General features: G+C 39.3%; 4 protein-coding genes across 4 annotated transcripts; 3 read left to right on the top strand and 1 right to left on the bottom strand.

Annotated features, from left to right (window-relative positions):
* The first annotated feature begins 298 nt into the window (after window positions 1–298).
* On the top strand, window positions 299–10,246 carry aqp8a.2 (aquaporin 8a, tandem duplicate 2). The gene is made up of 6 exons (XM_074663172.1): window positions 299–493; window positions 7,632–7,960; window positions 8,132–8,258; window positions 8,754–8,968; window positions 9,882–10,016; window positions 10,115–10,246. Exons 1-6 carry the CDS (start codon window positions 491–493, stop codon window positions 10,158–10,160), a joined length of 855 nt encoding a protein of 284 aa, XP_074519273.1. The 5' UTR covers window positions 299–490; the 3' UTR covers window positions 10,161–10,246.
* Window positions 2,580–6,766, top strand: aqp8a.1 (aquaporin 8a, tandem duplicate 1). Its single transcript, XM_074663176.1, has 5 exons — window positions 2,580–3,296; window positions 3,598–3,724; window positions 4,038–4,246; window positions 5,326–5,460; window positions 6,633–6,766. The coding sequence occupies exons 1-5, from the start codon at window positions 3,043–3,045 to the stop codon at window positions 6,673–6,675; spliced, it is 768 nt and encodes a 255-aa protein (XP_074519277.1). The 5' UTR covers window positions 2,580–3,042; the 3' UTR covers window positions 6,676–6,766.
* On the bottom strand, window positions 10,168–11,463 carry hbae5 (hemoglobin, alpha embryonic 5). Its single transcript, XM_074663175.1, has 3 exons — window positions 11,305–11,463; window positions 10,772–10,979; window positions 10,168–10,643 (listed from the first exon to the last, which is right to left on the bottom strand). The coding sequence occupies exons 1-3, from the start codon at window positions 11,397–11,399 to the stop codon at window positions 10,515–10,517; spliced, it is 432 nt and encodes a 143-aa protein (XP_074519276.1). The 5' UTR covers window positions 11,400–11,463; the 3' UTR covers window positions 10,168–10,514.
* A 2,563-nt stretch (window positions 11,464–14,026) lies between these two features.
* LOC141785061 (hemoglobin subunit beta-1-like) lies at window positions 14,027–14,898 on the top strand. Its single transcript, XM_074663174.1, has 3 exons — window positions 14,027–14,182; window positions 14,273–14,495; window positions 14,696–14,898. Exons 1-3 carry the CDS (start codon window positions 14,091–14,093, stop codon window positions 14,822–14,824), a joined length of 444 nt encoding a protein of 147 aa, XP_074519275.1. The 5' UTR covers window positions 14,027–14,090; the 3' UTR covers window positions 14,825–14,898.
* The last annotated feature ends 166 nt before the right edge of the window (window positions 14,899–15,064 follow it).

Below are 15,064 nucleotides of genomic sequence, written 5' to 3'. Positions count from 1 at the left end.
GGTCAAACACTGCTTTAAAGTAGCTTGATTTTAACTGGGTAAAAAACAAAACAAAAAAAAACAACTACAGTAACACGTACGTTTAAAAGACATAAGCTTTGCTTGAACACAGCTGTGGGTAAAGTCTTTATCTCGAATTTTCACTGTTAAGAAAAACCTTCTTTATTTCTGTGAGAACCGTATTGAAGTTTCTTTTTGGGTCGAGTTGTATTCGTGTTTTGCCACTGGGTGTCGCTGTCTCTGCGTCGGGTGTTAAAGTGCGTCATTTTCAAGCTAGAGCTTTGACCCCGGAAGAGCGTACGTCTTTTGACGGCTGTGGCGGTTGGCGGCACGAGGAAATCGAGGCCGTTTTGTTTGTTTGACTCCTTTGCTCATAAAATAAAGCTGGAGGACGTTACATTCTCTTCGCATGGTGCTGCAGTAAAATGGATTGATTTTCGATGGAAATCTGAAACACACCGGCAGAAGTTTCATCGAACAACATACAGCAATGGTAACGTGTTCACCTCCCGCAATACAGCGCGTGACCGCTTGTGAATCGGTCGGAAGACATCGCCAGCTTTAGTATTTGGTTAAGCTTTTATGATTAGTTAATGAACTTTGGCACCCATTTGGCAAATGAGGCCTGTTTTCAGGGCCCCAGGTTCACTGTCATTATTTGAGTCCTAACCACCAGGTGTTGCAAGGGCTGGTTCAAACTCTCTCTCCTGGGGATTTTCTTGCGCATCCTGGGAAAAGTAAGGGAGTCTAAGATGAAGCTCTTTATCTGCATTTCAAATGCTCAGCTATTACTATGAACTTTAAGTTATGAATGAGTGGCTTTAAATAGCTCCCACAGCGGTTTCTGGGCTCATTCGGAGGTAGGATAGAGAGCTCTGACATTTTGGGAGACTCCTTTGCCTGAAAGTAATCAGATTAGAATAGGGATGCACCAATCACAATTTTCTGGCCAATCACAGATCTTTAAAAAGCCTGACCTGCCGATTTGGGCCGATACCAATTTTTATTTTTTACAACTGACAGCATATACCTTCAATGTTCCAATCGCATTTTTATTGTAAATCATTGAACAACACTTGTGAAACAATCAAATCTTTTAACTGTTTTTAAATGTTTTAACTTAAACAACCATAAAATATCTTGAGTTTTAGGTCTCAGAGCAAAAAGCAACAATAGCTGGCTGTCAGACCTTTTGGAGGTATATTAGATCAGTTTCAAACATAAGGATGGGCCGATCACTGATCCACCAAAATTAAGGAAATCGGCCAATTGATCGGTGCATGCCTGGATGAGATAGTTATTGTTTCTGATTTGGATGCCTTGCTTGGGGCTCCTTTGGGGGATTTTAAGGGTTGATCCATCTAGTACCCTGAGTTTCTTGTAAAAATGACATATCACCTGGAATGGGCTTGGATATTGAAAACTGGTGCAACTTGGTTCAGTATTGCAACTTTTTGCTCCACTTGACAACACAAATCTTTCAGGTTTTAAAATCAGAGAGTATTTTGCGAGAACCATGGCAAACTGCAGCAGCATCCCAAAGAAAGTTCATGACAAAAAAAAAAAACCTCAAAGATGGTGAGAATTTGAGTGAATTCGTTGTAAGCCTCTGACGTTATATAAATAGTAATTGAGTTATGCATTGGTCAACTTGTCAGTGTAATTATACTTTTAAATTTAGTTCTTCCTGTTTTGCCTTTTTAAATGTAAATGTCATGTAAATAACTTTATGGCAAACAACCCCACAGTGTGTCACAATCATTCCTGTGATGGGGTTTGGTTGCTGAGATGTGTCACAGTGTGTCAAAGTAGGGATGGGTACCTTTCACATTTTTGAACGATACAGTACCGGTACTCACCGGTACAAATTTTTGGTACTTGTTTTGTGTTTATGTGGTAAAAAACATCAATTTGTTCAATAATTAAGTATATATTTTTTTCAATTTCACATATTTATTCTTCAATATATAACCCTGCAAAGCTGTGTTCATGTCTAGCTTGGAAAACCATCTACTCTTCCACCCCCTCACAGTCACAAAGATGCATTTAGGTACCTAAACATGGTATCTTTAGCTTTTATGTGAATCGGTATGTTGTACTTTGGACAGAATTCAGTCAGTACCTATAAAAGTACTTAATTCGGCAACCATCTATGTCAGAGTGACGTTTGTTTTAAATTACCTCTGTTTTTTACAATGAGTTGGAAAATGAGAGGGATATATAGACAACACCTTGAGCTTAAGTTCAATGTAGGAATGAGTACTGAGAGATGTTTTTAGCAATTCACACTACAGCGAAGTGTGACAGCCAACCCTGTGATAAACTTAGAGTGGAAACTGATCATACTGCAGTTTTTACAAAGAAATAACCAACCCCAGAGCTTGTAGTCTGTGTTGTTTCTGTGGGTTGCTCCATATTTTAAAGCTACGTGTGAAGGCTTCTGCTACGAAGACCTATGGCATCGAGTTGGTGCAGAACTCTCAACTAGTGAACAGTAGTTGTTTGTAGCAGTAGTTATGTAATTTATTACTGTGTCAGCAACTACTGTTTAAAGAAGACGTGTTTGTTAGCTAGTTTTGGGGCATATATCCTGAGATATAACATTTCCAGAAGCACTCGAAGCATAACTACAGTCTCTTATTGGTGTATTGGTTTGCAATAGCAAACTTTTCCCACCTTGAAGATGCATGCAGGATTCCACAGATTGATAACTAATAGATGTAGTATCAGTTCAACCTGTTGTTTCTTGATAACACAACCCCTTATCCTCATCTTTATCTGTGTGTTCTCTGACACTCAGTTACACAGTACTCATAATTTTATGATCCTTACATGATGGAGTGTCTTGGGAGTACAAACAATCACAGGAAGGTGGAGCATCAGCCAGAAAAAAAAAATGGGGATGTGCGTATGTCCTTCATGCATCATCATAAAAATGGCTTATATAGCGATCTGTACATTCATCAGATCAGATAGTTTCAGCCTGCCTCCAGAGGGACAAGTTAATCAGCTGGATCAGAAAGTTGTTGATCACTTGTCATTATGTCAGGGGAAGAAACTAAATCTGAGGTCTTCACAATAACTGAGGAGGTAGAAGTGAGACAGACGAGCAAGAAGAGATGCATGTTTGAGAAGTATGTGCAGCCCTGCTTGGCGGAGCTCTTTGGGACTGGTTTGTTTGTGTTTGTGGGGTGTGCGTCTGTCGTTGGGAATGCGGAGGCTGGGGGTGTCATCCAGCCTGCTGTGGCACATGGACTGGCGTTGGGAGTGCTCATCATGGTGTTTGGTCAAATCAGGTAAATAATTATCATGTTACATTTCACTGTATGATTGAAATGCTTTATTACGAGTGTTTTGTGCTATTTTTATTATTAATATAGTACTTGTTTCATAGCATGTAGATTTATATTTCCAGAAGACGCATTTTAACAGTTTCTCATATTTACCAGCCAGCCTTCGGTTTTACACAACACGGCTAGCACACATGCTTAGAAGTGTCTGCTAATTCTGTTAATCCCTCTGCAGATAGGTGTTATCATTATCTGTACAAAACATCCTTAGAGAGATGAAGAGTAAAGTTCATGATGTTTATTGCAGTGGGGGGCACTTTAACCCCGCCGTGTCTCTGATGGCTTACCTGTGTGGAGGGATGGAGCTCCATCTGCTGCTGCCGTACATCATGGCTCAGATGTTGGGAGGGATGGCTGGTGCTGGTTTGACTAAGGTGAGGAAAAAGTGCTGGAGCCCATGCCTGCCAAAAAAATGCAGTGTGAGGAAAACAGTCTTGCAAGCACAACATTATGAAGTAGAAGGTTAACTATCAGAAAATGATCAATCTTATGTCCTGATGCAAAAATACAATCCAAGATTTTGATCTGGTAACCAAAAATAATGAACTTTTTGTAATCCTATATTTTTCACATTTTACACCATAACTTTGACAAATAAAAGTTTTGTTGACAGTTTTAAAATATTTTTGGGAATTGTAAAAAACTATATAATGTAGGTTAGCTCTAACCCACACCTTCCGATTTCAGGCGATTTACCCTGACAGCGCATACGCTGCTTCCCTTGGAGGGTCCTTTGCCGCGGCCCCTGAAGCTCTTGCAGAAACCACTCTTGCAGAGGTGATAATGACAACGTTCCTCACCACCGTGGTGTGCATGGGAGCCATCAACACAAAAACCAGTTCACCGTGGGCTCCTCTCTGCATCGGCCTCACTGTGACAGCAAACATATGTGCTGGGTAAGAGCCGAGAGATTTTCCATGTCATGAATGTTGCTTTTACATCTGTTGCAATACAGTTAGATTACTATTAGAGTTTATATGACTGACCCTTTTAAGTTTTATGTATGTAGTTTAAATTTTTTTTAAGTTAAACTTGGATGAAACAGTGTGTGTTACTTTCACAAAAAACAGTCACTCCTACCCTCAGGTAACTGACCCGAAGCTCCTGTGAGGAGATTTTAGCAGGTTACGTAACATGCTTAAATGAATAGTTATGTTTGTATTTGATTGACAAAGGCATTCAAGATGATCAGCAGCAAGATTTAATACTTGTTCTTTATTATTATTTTTTAATGTCTGTGACCACTAGGTGTCAGCCTAGACATTTTAATGCGCATGAAACAAACATTTTTTTAAAAGAACAGTGTTCATAGCAAAGAATGCATAATGTTTAAAGGTTTGATGCCCAAAAAACATCAGGGTTAGTTTTTTTTTCACCCTATCCTCCAGATCATATGCTGGACAAAAATAAAAGGCTGAAGTCTTTGTCCACAGGGTTCACCAAAGTTGGGTCAATCCGAATGATCTGAGAGGAGCTTGAAATAACTGCACAACATAGAAAATTAAGAATTTGACACAATTGACTGAACTCTCACCAACAGACGAGACTGGGCTGTGCTAGAAGAGCTCATTGTAATTTTAAAGTCCAACTTACCCACAAGTCTGGGGTAAAAAAGCACCCTGTCAACTGTTAGAAGTGAGTGCAATGTATTTAACACAGCTTAAAATTGAATTTAAAAGTCTAAAGTTAAACTGTTTCATATTGGTTCATATTGGTTGTAGCTAACATTAGCAGAACCAGACACAGCACAAACCCTATGTCTTTAAATATGATGCTGATGCTAAAATGCAATAAGCTGAAATTCTTCCAGTGTCCACTTGAGGCTTGCTTCAGTAGTATTGGACGTCACACACACACACACACACACACACACACACACACAAAGAAGTTCATCTTAACAGCAAAAATATAGTATTTTCCACCTGGTATGAGTGAAGTTTTTCATGTTTTTCATGTGTCCTGTCTGTTGTTTTAGGGCTGTGATATCTGGAGCCTGTATGAACCCCGCCCGAGCCTTTGGTCCTGCTGTAGTTGCCAACCACTGGGACCATCACTGGATCTACTGGGTTGGACCCCTTTGTGGAGCACTGGTTACCGTCAGCTTCATCAGGTGTGTATCCCCCAGATCATAGTCTTAACTTTTGCTTTTTCACTTAAAGCCTTTGTCTGAATCAACACAACTTTGGGTGACAACAAAGAGTTGTTCAAACTGAGTTTTTTTTTTTTTTTTTTTTTTTTTAACCACTGCAGAAAATGTGGCGTAGTGTAAGAAAACAAATAGCATTTAACTTGTTTCAAATGCTTTCTCCTTCTTTGGTGAGAAACAATGAATGCAGGCATATTTTTTTTCTTACTGTTGAACATTTTAAATAAATGATTCAAAAATTATGTCAGTTGATGTCTATTGTAGAATTTTATTGAGCTGAACATAATGTTGAGAGGTCGCCACTCTAGGTGACTACCTCATATAGATAGAGAAGCGTAGATAGCAGGAGTGCACCTGTGAGTTGATAAACAGATTTCTCTGACTTCTCCTCCAATGATGTTCAGACACTATAAACTGCCCACCTGCTAATCCCCTTGAACTTCAGACTAACATTTATCAAAATCTGATCCTACATGTGTCATTTTGTGGATGTTTAGTATCATTTATGGTCAGTTTTTGTCTCTTTTAGTGTCTCAGTTCTGAAATCATCTTTGACATTGTTGTTTTGCATTTCTATTCAGTAGTTAGACATCTCTTCAGAGTATTTTTTTGAATTTTGTCCTGGTTGTTTAACCAGTCTCTGTTTTCAGAGTCTGATGTCTCTGTGTTTGAAGTTCACAATGTTTTGATGTCTCCCTAGTAGTTGTGGAGCATCTGTTGTTGATTCATACCCTAGTGTTGTTTTGATACACCTCTTTGTTTAACTTAAATTCAAATTTATTAGTTTTTTTTCTCCCCCTTTTTTGGTTTAAATTCTCTTTATAGTATTTTGAATTTTCTGTGTTGATCTGTTATATTTTGAGTTAATTAACACCTGGGTGTCAAAACTTTTTTTGTTTGTTTTGCTTTTTGATGTCTTTGTAACTTTTTTTTTTTGTTATCATGACCTTTTGGTATTTTGTTTTATTTGTTTAGTTAAATATAGTTCTTTGCCTCTTGTGGGAAAGTGCATAAACCTTGGCCCATGGTCTTGTTTATGATTCAGTTTGTATCTTAACATGTTAAATATACTCTCTGATGTTTCTAATGCTGCATGATGAAAATTTACTAATTAAAACAACCCTCTTATTTTGCAGGTTATTGCTGGGTGACCAGAAGACCAGACTTGTGTTGAAGTAAAAGTCTTATTTATTGGCCATTCATGAAACAACCGTGAGACTGTAAAAATTAAATGTGGCAGCAAAATATGCACAAGTACATTTTTCATACAACCAGCTATTTCTTATACTGGCTCCTTCTCACTGCATGTTTGTACATGTATTTTCATATGTATTTTAAATTTGTATTATGTCTTTTGGAAAATGTAAAAGTACCATACATAAAATTTCATACAAATTGTGTCTTTTTATGTTTTTTGTTTCTTTTTGAACTTGTGGTATAGACCAAAGTCCGTACAGGGAATATGTACTTTAATAGTTTTATTACTTGAAAATGGGACAAGGATAGGACATTGCACTTCACAATAAAACTAAGTAACCGTTAACCGGCAGCCTTAGATCCACTCAAATATGGCATTGAAAATGTTTCTTTGTCTGCTTGTCCTTACCAGTTAGGCAGCTGGAAAAAGGTATAACAGGAAAAGAAAAAAAAAGGATGGACATGCACTCCAACCAGAGATAAATCAAAGCTCAAAGTACAATAGTTTCCCTGAAAAATAGTACATAACAAGTAAAAAAGCAGCACTTATATGCATATTAGTGTCATTGGTGTGATGTAATAAAAACACATGAAGTATGCGTGTATGCATGCCAACTCCAGTGCAGGAGGAGGTGATAAAGTGCACTTGTTGAACCCCTCGAACTCCTCAAACAACAACTCAACTGACTGAGGTTAACAGTGTTTCATCACACACCTTCACAGGCTCTGTTCTTCAAGAACTAGATAACCTGGCCGAACTGATCCAAAGCACAGTCTGTGAAGGGGCTGGGGCGGGGATTGTGTTGCTAGGAGGAATCAGAAAATCCTTCACCTTTGATGTTTTTATGACTGTGAAGCAATTCCAGTTCAGTGTTACAGGCGTAAGTGATATCACGAATGACCAAAACAACTTGCAGGAACTTTGAATTCATCTGCAGACTGGGTCTCGTGCTGGGTGCTCTCCTGGAACAGAAGTCTCTCGTTGGAAGACGGTTGGAGAGGTGACAATGGGAATTCAAAAAATGGAAATGGAAGACACCGACTCCACTTTAATGGAGAAGGGAAGGAAACCAGCCTTGTCCAAACCTGCAAACAAATATGAGAGGGTATTTCAGCCCTGCCTAGCTGAGATAGTGGGGACCATGTTTTTTGTTTTCATCGGTTGTGTGTCAGTCATCGAGAACGTGCCTGCTGCTGGACGCCTGCAACCAGCTTTGGTACATGGACTGGCTGTGGCGGTGATGGTGGCGGCCATGGATAAGATCAGGTAATTTTCAAAAAGGAAAATACAAAACAGATGCAGCGGCTCTGTGGATAGTTTCCTTAATTCCTTCTTGCCTTTCTGCTGTCATGGAAAACATCTGTTTGCTTTTTACGAATAAACTTTTGAACTTTTCCATTTGATTATAAATTTTGTCTGCTGCTTCTCTACCTCAAGCGGCTCCCATTTCAACCCACCTTTTACCATTGCCATCTACCTGTGTGGGGGCATGGAGTCAACGTTAGTTGTACCCTATCTTGTCAGCCAGCTGATTGGGGGAGTGCTGGGAGCTGGAATGGCAAAAGTCAGTACAAAGAAAACTGCAAAGGATTCTGTAAACACAAATGTTTGTCATAATGTTACAAATACTGTGTTAACTGTTACTATACATTAAGTTGAGTTGAGTTGAGTTTTATTACATTGAGTTTTGCTAGAAATTTTTGCTTCTACAACTGAAATCACTTTATGTGTCATGTTACATAATGATGTTTTAAGTTACATTGTGTGACAGTACAGATTGCGAAGTTTCTATAATATTACATTGTAACACATAATGGCAATATAGTAGAATTTAGAGTTACTTTAGCAAACATAGCCTTTGTATGTATTGCCTTTGGAAGTGCACAGATGACTGCATCATCTGCATACAATTGGCAATACAATTTTTTCTACTGTAATATTGTGTTTTTTAGGTGCAGTGGCCCAAAAGTGAGGGTCCTTTTTAGCCCACATATTTTATATAGATGTTGATTAAATCCTTGAAGATGAAATAAAGCTCCACATGACCTGTATCTCTTAGATGATGACCCCTGCAGAGCGCTACATCAACGCTACAGGAGCAGCGTTTGACATCCTCAAGTCAGATAGTCAGCTGTCAGGGGCCATCTTTGGGGAGGTGGCTATGACCTGCTTAGTCACCATGGTGGTGCTGCTGGTGGCAGTGAACCAAAAGACCAAAACCCCACTGGCCCCTTTCCTGGTTGGCTGCACTGTCATCATTAACATCCTTGCAGGGTGAGATAAAAAAAATATATATATATATATATATGTGTGTGTGTGTGTGTGTGTGTGTGTGTGTGTGTGTGCCATTATTTGATTGAATGTTTAAGCAATCCTCAATCTGAAAGAAGCTCAGTTGGTTTTGTACATTCGGTGATAAGTAGTGGATCTGCTATCTACCTTCACAGTGGTTTCCAGCATTGAAAAAACACCTTTAATTGGGTTAGGTTGTGTTCATCCAGATGGACTCATTTGCGTTCAAGGATCCTGAAGGAGCATGAATATTATTTTTATTTTGTTTTGGCTCAAAAGAAGGCACTTAAGCTTGTGTTTTTTAATAATTGGAGGGACTGCCCCCTCAGCCCCCCTCTGTGCACACCACTCCTCAAAACATAAAGAAAACATGAAGGATATGTGACAAATGTCCAAAAACATATGGTTTTAAAAGATATTTAATCCGAAAGACTATTCTTCGAGATCATTAGACAATTAGCAATAGCTTTCACAAAATCACAAAAATCTGTATTTGTGCAGGTTGTATTTTATTTTATTTTTTTTTTACATTTATTGAAATATTTCAGAATTAAATTTTGATAACTCTGCATTCTTAATTGTTTATGCTCCTGATGTGATAATTTTGCTGGTGAAAAAAAAGCTTGCAAATCATTTTGACAGCTACTACAGCAAATTGCATCATCAAGGACTGATTATTCTTATTTTAAAAAAAAAACAAAAAACACACCAATGAACATTTATTGTCTACCTTTATATTTAACATTCATATATTAAAAAGGATTTGTATCAAATATTCTGAAATTCCCCTTGATATTTTTAAGTAAATGACCTTGCAAAAAAAATCACACCACCTTTTTCTAAAATGGTGAAGTATGATTTTTCTTTTTTTTTTTTTTTAAATGTTGTTTTACAGGGGTGACATTTCAGGGACGTGCCTGAACCCTGCCAGGGCCTTTGGTCCGGCTGTAATGGCGAACTACTGGACTTATCACTGGGTTTACTGGGTAGGACCTGTGGGAGGAGGTGTGGTGGCTGCTGCCCTCCTCAGGTAAGAGAAGTCTCTTCTGATTGGACGTTTCAATTCAGAACGAGATAATATGTAAATGAGTGAAAACAACTGTTGACAGCGTTTTTCTTGTGTTTCAGGCTCATTCTTGGAGATGAAAGCTTACGAATTATTATGAAAACATAAGATTTTGGCTGTAATGTTCTTTTATTGCCCTACATGTGGACGTTAACTGTGACCTTCATGGAGCAACACTGATAAATACATTTGACATGTCATACCTTATATGATAATGTGACCAATATCATTTTGAATAAAATATTCTTTATAAAACAAAGGTTTGAACATATCATGGATCACTTATAGTTTAAAGGGGGAAAAGGGTGTGGGTGTTTTGTCATTGTGCATAAGGACACAGAAAGGACTGACCACAGGTGCGCTATCATTTTTTGAGAGGCATGCAATTGATTTTTTTTTTTATTTTTTAACAAGATTACAACTGGTCACGCATGATAGACCGCAGTCTCCGCTGACTGCAGCTTAGCGGTATCTCTCAGAGAGAGCCAGACACAGGTTGGCCAGGAACTTATCGAAAGAAACATGGGCCTCGGCTGTGAGGTCTTCGGGGAACATGATTGCAATGGACACCAGGAGGCAGTGGGACAGGATCTGGAGAGAGCAGAGGAAAATTATAAATATGGCTCACTTTGCAAGGACCAGTTCAGATTCCCACAACCAAACACAAAGGAGGCTTCTATTTCTAATTCTTAAACTTCTATATGGTGTCAGAGTCTTACGTCCAAGTTGGCAGGGTCCACCCTCAGCCTGAAGGCGTGCTGCTCACTCAGATCCAGCAACCCACCGGGCATGTTGTCAATTTTATCCACGGCCAAAGCGACTCCACCCATCACCTTCTTTCCGTGGGCCTTCACAGAGGGAGAGTTGATGGTTGTTTCTGGCCAGTGGGAGAAGTAGGTCTTGGTTTGGGGATAGACGGTGAACATCCTGTGAATACAGAGAGGCCATGAAGTGGTTTTATCAACCTATGCAGAGCAATTTAGAAGGTCGATAATGACTGTTACCAACAGGCTTTTTGGTCTTAGTTTGGCTAGGCTAATCCCCTCCTCACTCATTTATAACTATTAAATTACCAAAAATTAACAATTAACAATTAATTAATTGCGCTTGAGCAGTGAGCTGAGATTTGGCTGCGGATAATTTGAGGATGACCCGCCCTCTCTTAGAGAAGTAATCCTCTGAAAGAAAAAAATCATGTCATGGGAACAACATTAAGAAGTGATACAGACGTGGAAAAAAATGATGCGCTCACCTGTTCAGGGCCTCAGTTCCGATGTTATCTGCGGCACCTTTAATCTTGCCCCACAGTGCTTTGACTGCGGCCTTGTCTTTATCGGTCAAACTCATTTCGACTGGCTGGTCGTGTGTCTACCTGAGTCGGATAGTGGTTACCAGCCAGCCGGACCCCACTTAAATTCAGTTGGCCAGAGGGTCACACCCACCGGGGTGGGTGCCAAGAGATGTCCACTGACGCAGGTCGAATCCGTCATTCTTGTCTGATACAAATTATCAGCGTCTCACATCGTGGGTGGAAATTAGTGGTTTTGGTTGAGGGCTGAGTCCTCAATAAAGTGGTCTTCGTCATGAGTGGCAGGAGTGAGGTAGAATTTTCAGAGGGTGTAGCTCATACAGCCAGACAGAGACAGGGTCAGGGATAGTCTCACGTCATGAATTTATGACTTACGTAGTAACGTAATCTTCACGTGGACACATGGTTACATCTTACATTTAAATTTCCCCTATCTTTTTTTTCCTTCTTTTATTTTTTTCATTTTCATTGATACTATTTTGTAATCGAGGCCACGCTCATACGTCAAGCCACGCCTGTGTATTCCACATTTAGACATAAATGTAAATTGAGATGATTTAATATGGACGATTTTTTTCTTGCAACAAATCTACAGTTTTTCATCTTTTTAATTGTGTCCTTTAGCCATTTGGTCCTCCATATGCCCTGGAATAAACCTAAAAGAAAAAAAATCTGTGCCATGCTTTTAAAAAATGATGTAGGTTTATTTTAACAAAAACAGTTAAATTTTGGGATAAAAATAAAGAAATCAAGCATTGTAAAAAAAAAAAAAAAAAAAAAAAAAAAAAAAAAAAAAGGTGTTTTCCACAATTGTTACGTTCCCCGTAGCGCGAAGGGGTGCAGGGAACGGCAACTAACTTGATTAACCGGAATGAGAGTGGGGACAAAAACAATAAAAACAATAAACACAGGGAGTTTGTGTAGACATTCAAAGAAAACCTGTTGGCAGCCAAACACAATTATTAGGACCAATCAAAAGATCAGATCGAGAGAAGTAGGGGGACAAACTGCAGCCTGAGTCCTAGCACAGAGAGAGAGAGAGAGAGAGAGAAAAAAAAACAGCTCTCTCCCACCGCCCACAGCCTTTCAGTCTCCCTGCCACCTGACTGACACGGGTGATTTTATTTTCTGTCTCCGATAGGTGGAGCACCAACCTGCAGAGAAAAACAGAGAGGTGGTGGGGAGTTTCCAATTGACCAAATTGTTAGGGAGCAAACGCGTTAATAATGTAGCCTAGATTGACTCCTGCACTTGCGCAGAGAAACACCTCCTTTTAATTTCCTTCAACACGCCTGTTGTCGAGAATTTGCGACGTACTTTGCTAGGTCTTCATCCAGCTGAGATGACCTTTCTTTCTATCTATCCCACTAATGCCTGTTGAGTTATGTTCTATTCTACACATAACAATGATTGTATCAATAGCATTATGTTGCCATATATTTTTAGAGGTTGAACTTATTTTATCTATAATATAACTTACTTATAACTACTGTATGTGCTATAGGCTATTTAAATATTTAAATAAACACCAAATTCAGCATCCGTAAAAGTGCAAAAACACACAAAAAAGTTTTTGTTTGTTTGTTTTTTTAGTTAGTTTATGTAGGCTAAGTAATTCAGGTAGAAAGGGGTTAGCTATCAGTCTTTGTTATGGCAGCATGAATATAAAGTACCCCGAGTCATTCCATCTTTCAAGTTCTACATTTTTCTGGAAAATTCGCGACACAGGGCGGATTTCACGCACGAACTTATCACCCACCTCAAGCATCCACTCGATCAAAACATTAAGACACTTTGACAGCGCGTGCATGGGTGGAGGGGGCGCTGCTCCAGATATCTCCAGTGTGCTGTTGCAGATAACACATGGGCATGACACAGTCAGCAGCAGCTGCCAGCCAAATTCTGTGATATCGCAGAGTGAAATTTGAAATATCATTTTCACTTAAGCGTCTCAGTGAGGCCTTATGTGTTTTTATTACTGTTGTTCTCACATTTGACAATGCTCTCATTTTCAAAAAAAAAAAAAATCTCAGTGCTGTAAGCTGGGGTTGAAAACCTCCTCTTGTGGTGAAATAAATTGTAATAAATAATTTTTCGATTAAGTAAAGATAAAAAAGTGACAAAGGCCTCGTAGGAATATTTCTGGGGCCCTGGAGGCTAAAACCAAAGCCTCAAGTCCAGTAGGGACGTGTTGAATTCTGGGTAGATTTTACATAAGGCACACATATTTAAAGCAAATTAATATAACATTTCAATAAACACGAAGAAAATGTACAGTTTGTATGCACATACTATATTATGTAATACTATACTATACTATACTATACTATACTATACTATACTATACTATACTATACTATACTATACTATACTATACTATACTACCTTGTATGTCCTTTATATGCGCAAGAACTACCCTCAAAATGTTATTATACATTAAAACCATTCATTAAAAGTAAGATCACATCAAAAACTCTGGATTAAAAAAAATTGACCACGGGCCAATTTTCAGCAAAGGTGCAATTTCGATGTCAATTTTTGTTGTTCTTTTTCAGATATCAAGAAAAAAAATCTCAAAAGTTTCACACACATTTCTGAGAGGGGGTCTGTTTTTCCAAGACCCTTTATCTGGGGCGGGGGTCGTTTTAGAACACATAAATAGGCCGGGGTCGCGCTGTGTAAGCATTCAGTTCTTCTTCAAAGCCTGAACACAAGAAAGAAGAGTCAACATGGTTGTGTGGAGCGATCAAGAGCGCAGCACCATCAGCTCAATCTTCGGCAATCTGGACTATAATGACGTTGGTGCCAAGGCTCTGTGCAGGTAAACATCTTCACGCACCCTAAACGAATCTGTGTTAGGTTAACTATTTCATACATGTGTTGAATATCATCTGACTTTTGTCTCCTGCAGGTGCCTGATCGTCTACCCCTGGACCCAGAGGTATTTCGGTGCCTTCGGCAACCTTTACAATGCTGACGCTATCAACAGCAACCCAAACATCGCAGCCCACGGCGCCAAGGTGCTGCACGGTCTGGACCGGGCCCTGAAGAACATGGACGACATCAAGGCCACCTATGCCGAGCTGAGCGTGCTGCACTCTGAGAAGCTGCACGTTGACCCTGACAACTTCAAAGTAAGCATTCATCTTTTCCTCTAGAGTCAGAGCCAGTTTTAACCCACCAATAGGCCTATATAAAAACCAAGGCACAGACATAACCTGGCAAGTGCTCCAGAGAAAAGCCTCCTAAAAACCAGACATTGGCATCAATATTAGTCACTACATGTGCATCTGGTGCACGCAACATGAAACTGATCATTGTGTTTTCTCCACAGCTGCTTTCTGACTGCCTGACCATTGTCATCGCCGCCAGAATGGGAGCCGCCTTCACACCTGAAGTGCAGGCCACCTTCCAGAAGTTTCTGGCTGTTGTGGTGTCCGCTCTTGGAAAGCAGTACCACTAAACCTGCAACGATATGACACCAAAAGAAGCCCAGGAGTCTGTTCGTTGTCTGTCATACTAAAAAATAAAGGCACTCTGAAGCAAAATGTTTTTCGTGGAATTTGTATTTTTTTTCTCACACCAAATCAGGCACCGATTGTTTTTACTTTTATCATTTTATACCATTATAAACAAAGAACTTTTTATTTTTTATTTTAGCAAAGAGGTGCAGTTATCTTGTGTTTTTTTTTTTCTTAAATAG

The sequence above is a fragment of the Halichoeres trimaculatus genome, unplaced genomic scaffold (assembly GCF_033239565.1).
Source record: "Halichoeres trimaculatus isolate MK-OKI-2021-1 unplaced genomic scaffold, fHalTri1.1 fHalTri1_scaffold_23, whole genome shotgun sequence".
NCBI lineage: Eukaryota > Metazoa > Chordata > Actinopteri > Labriformes > Labridae > Halichoeres > Halichoeres trimaculatus.
The sequence above is the reverse complement of the archived record's forward strand: the minus strand, read 5'-3'. Positions and strand labels throughout refer to the sequence as shown.

What these genes read in the sequence shown, in the direction of transcription:
- aqp8a.1 (XM_074663176.1), top strand. Translation starts at nt 3,043, where the DNA reads ATGTCAGGGGAAGAAACTAAATCTGAGGTCTTCACAATAACTGAGGAG. An exon ending in ATGGTGTTTGGTCAAATCAG is followed by an intron (nt 3,297 to 3,597) that starts GTAAATAATTAT and finishes TGTTTATTGCAG; the next exon opens with TGGGGGGCACTTTAACCCCG. An exon ending in ACAGCAAACATATGTGCTGG is followed by an intron (nt 4,247 to 5,325) that starts GTAAGAGCCGAG and finishes CTGTTGTTTTAG; the next exon opens with GGCTGTGATATCTGGAGCCT.
- aqp8a.2 (XM_074663172.1), top strand. An exon ending in TGGGAGCTGGAATGGCAAAA is followed by an intron (nt 8,259 to 8,753) that starts GTCAGTACAAAG and finishes TGTATCTCTTAG; the next exon opens with ATGATGACCCCTGCAGAGCG. An exon ending in ATCATTAACATCCTTGCAGG is followed by an intron (nt 8,969 to 9,881) that starts GTGAGATAAAAA and finishes GTTGTTTTACAG; the next exon opens with GGGTGACATTTCAGGGACGT.
- LOC141785061 (XM_074663174.1), top strand. Translation starts at nt 14,091, where the DNA reads ATGGTTGTGTGGAGCGATCAAGAGCGCAGCACCATCAGCTCAATCTTC. An exon ending in GGTGCCAAGGCTCTGTGCAG is followed by an intron (nt 14,183 to 14,272) that starts GTAAACATCTTC and finishes TGTCTCCTGCAG; the next exon opens with GTGCCTGATCGTCTACCCCT. An exon ending in TTGACCCTGACAACTTCAAA is followed by an intron (nt 14,496 to 14,695) that starts GTAAGCATTCAT and finishes TTTTCTCCACAG; the next exon opens with CTGCTTTCTGACTGCCTGAC.
- hbae5 (XM_074663175.1), bottom strand. Translation starts at nt 11,399, where the DNA reads ATGAGTTTGACCGATAAAGACAAGGCCGCAGTCAAAGCACTGTGGGGC. An exon ending in GGAACTGAGGCCCTGAACAG is followed by an intron (nt 10,980 to 11,304) that starts GTGAGCGCATCA and finishes CTGTATTCACAG; the next exon opens with GATGTTCACCGTCTATCCCC. An exon ending in TGGACCCTGCCAACTTGGAC is followed by an intron (nt 10,644 to 10,771) that starts GTAAGACTCTGA and finishes TGCTCTCTCCAG; the next exon opens with ATCCTGTCCCACTGCCTCCT.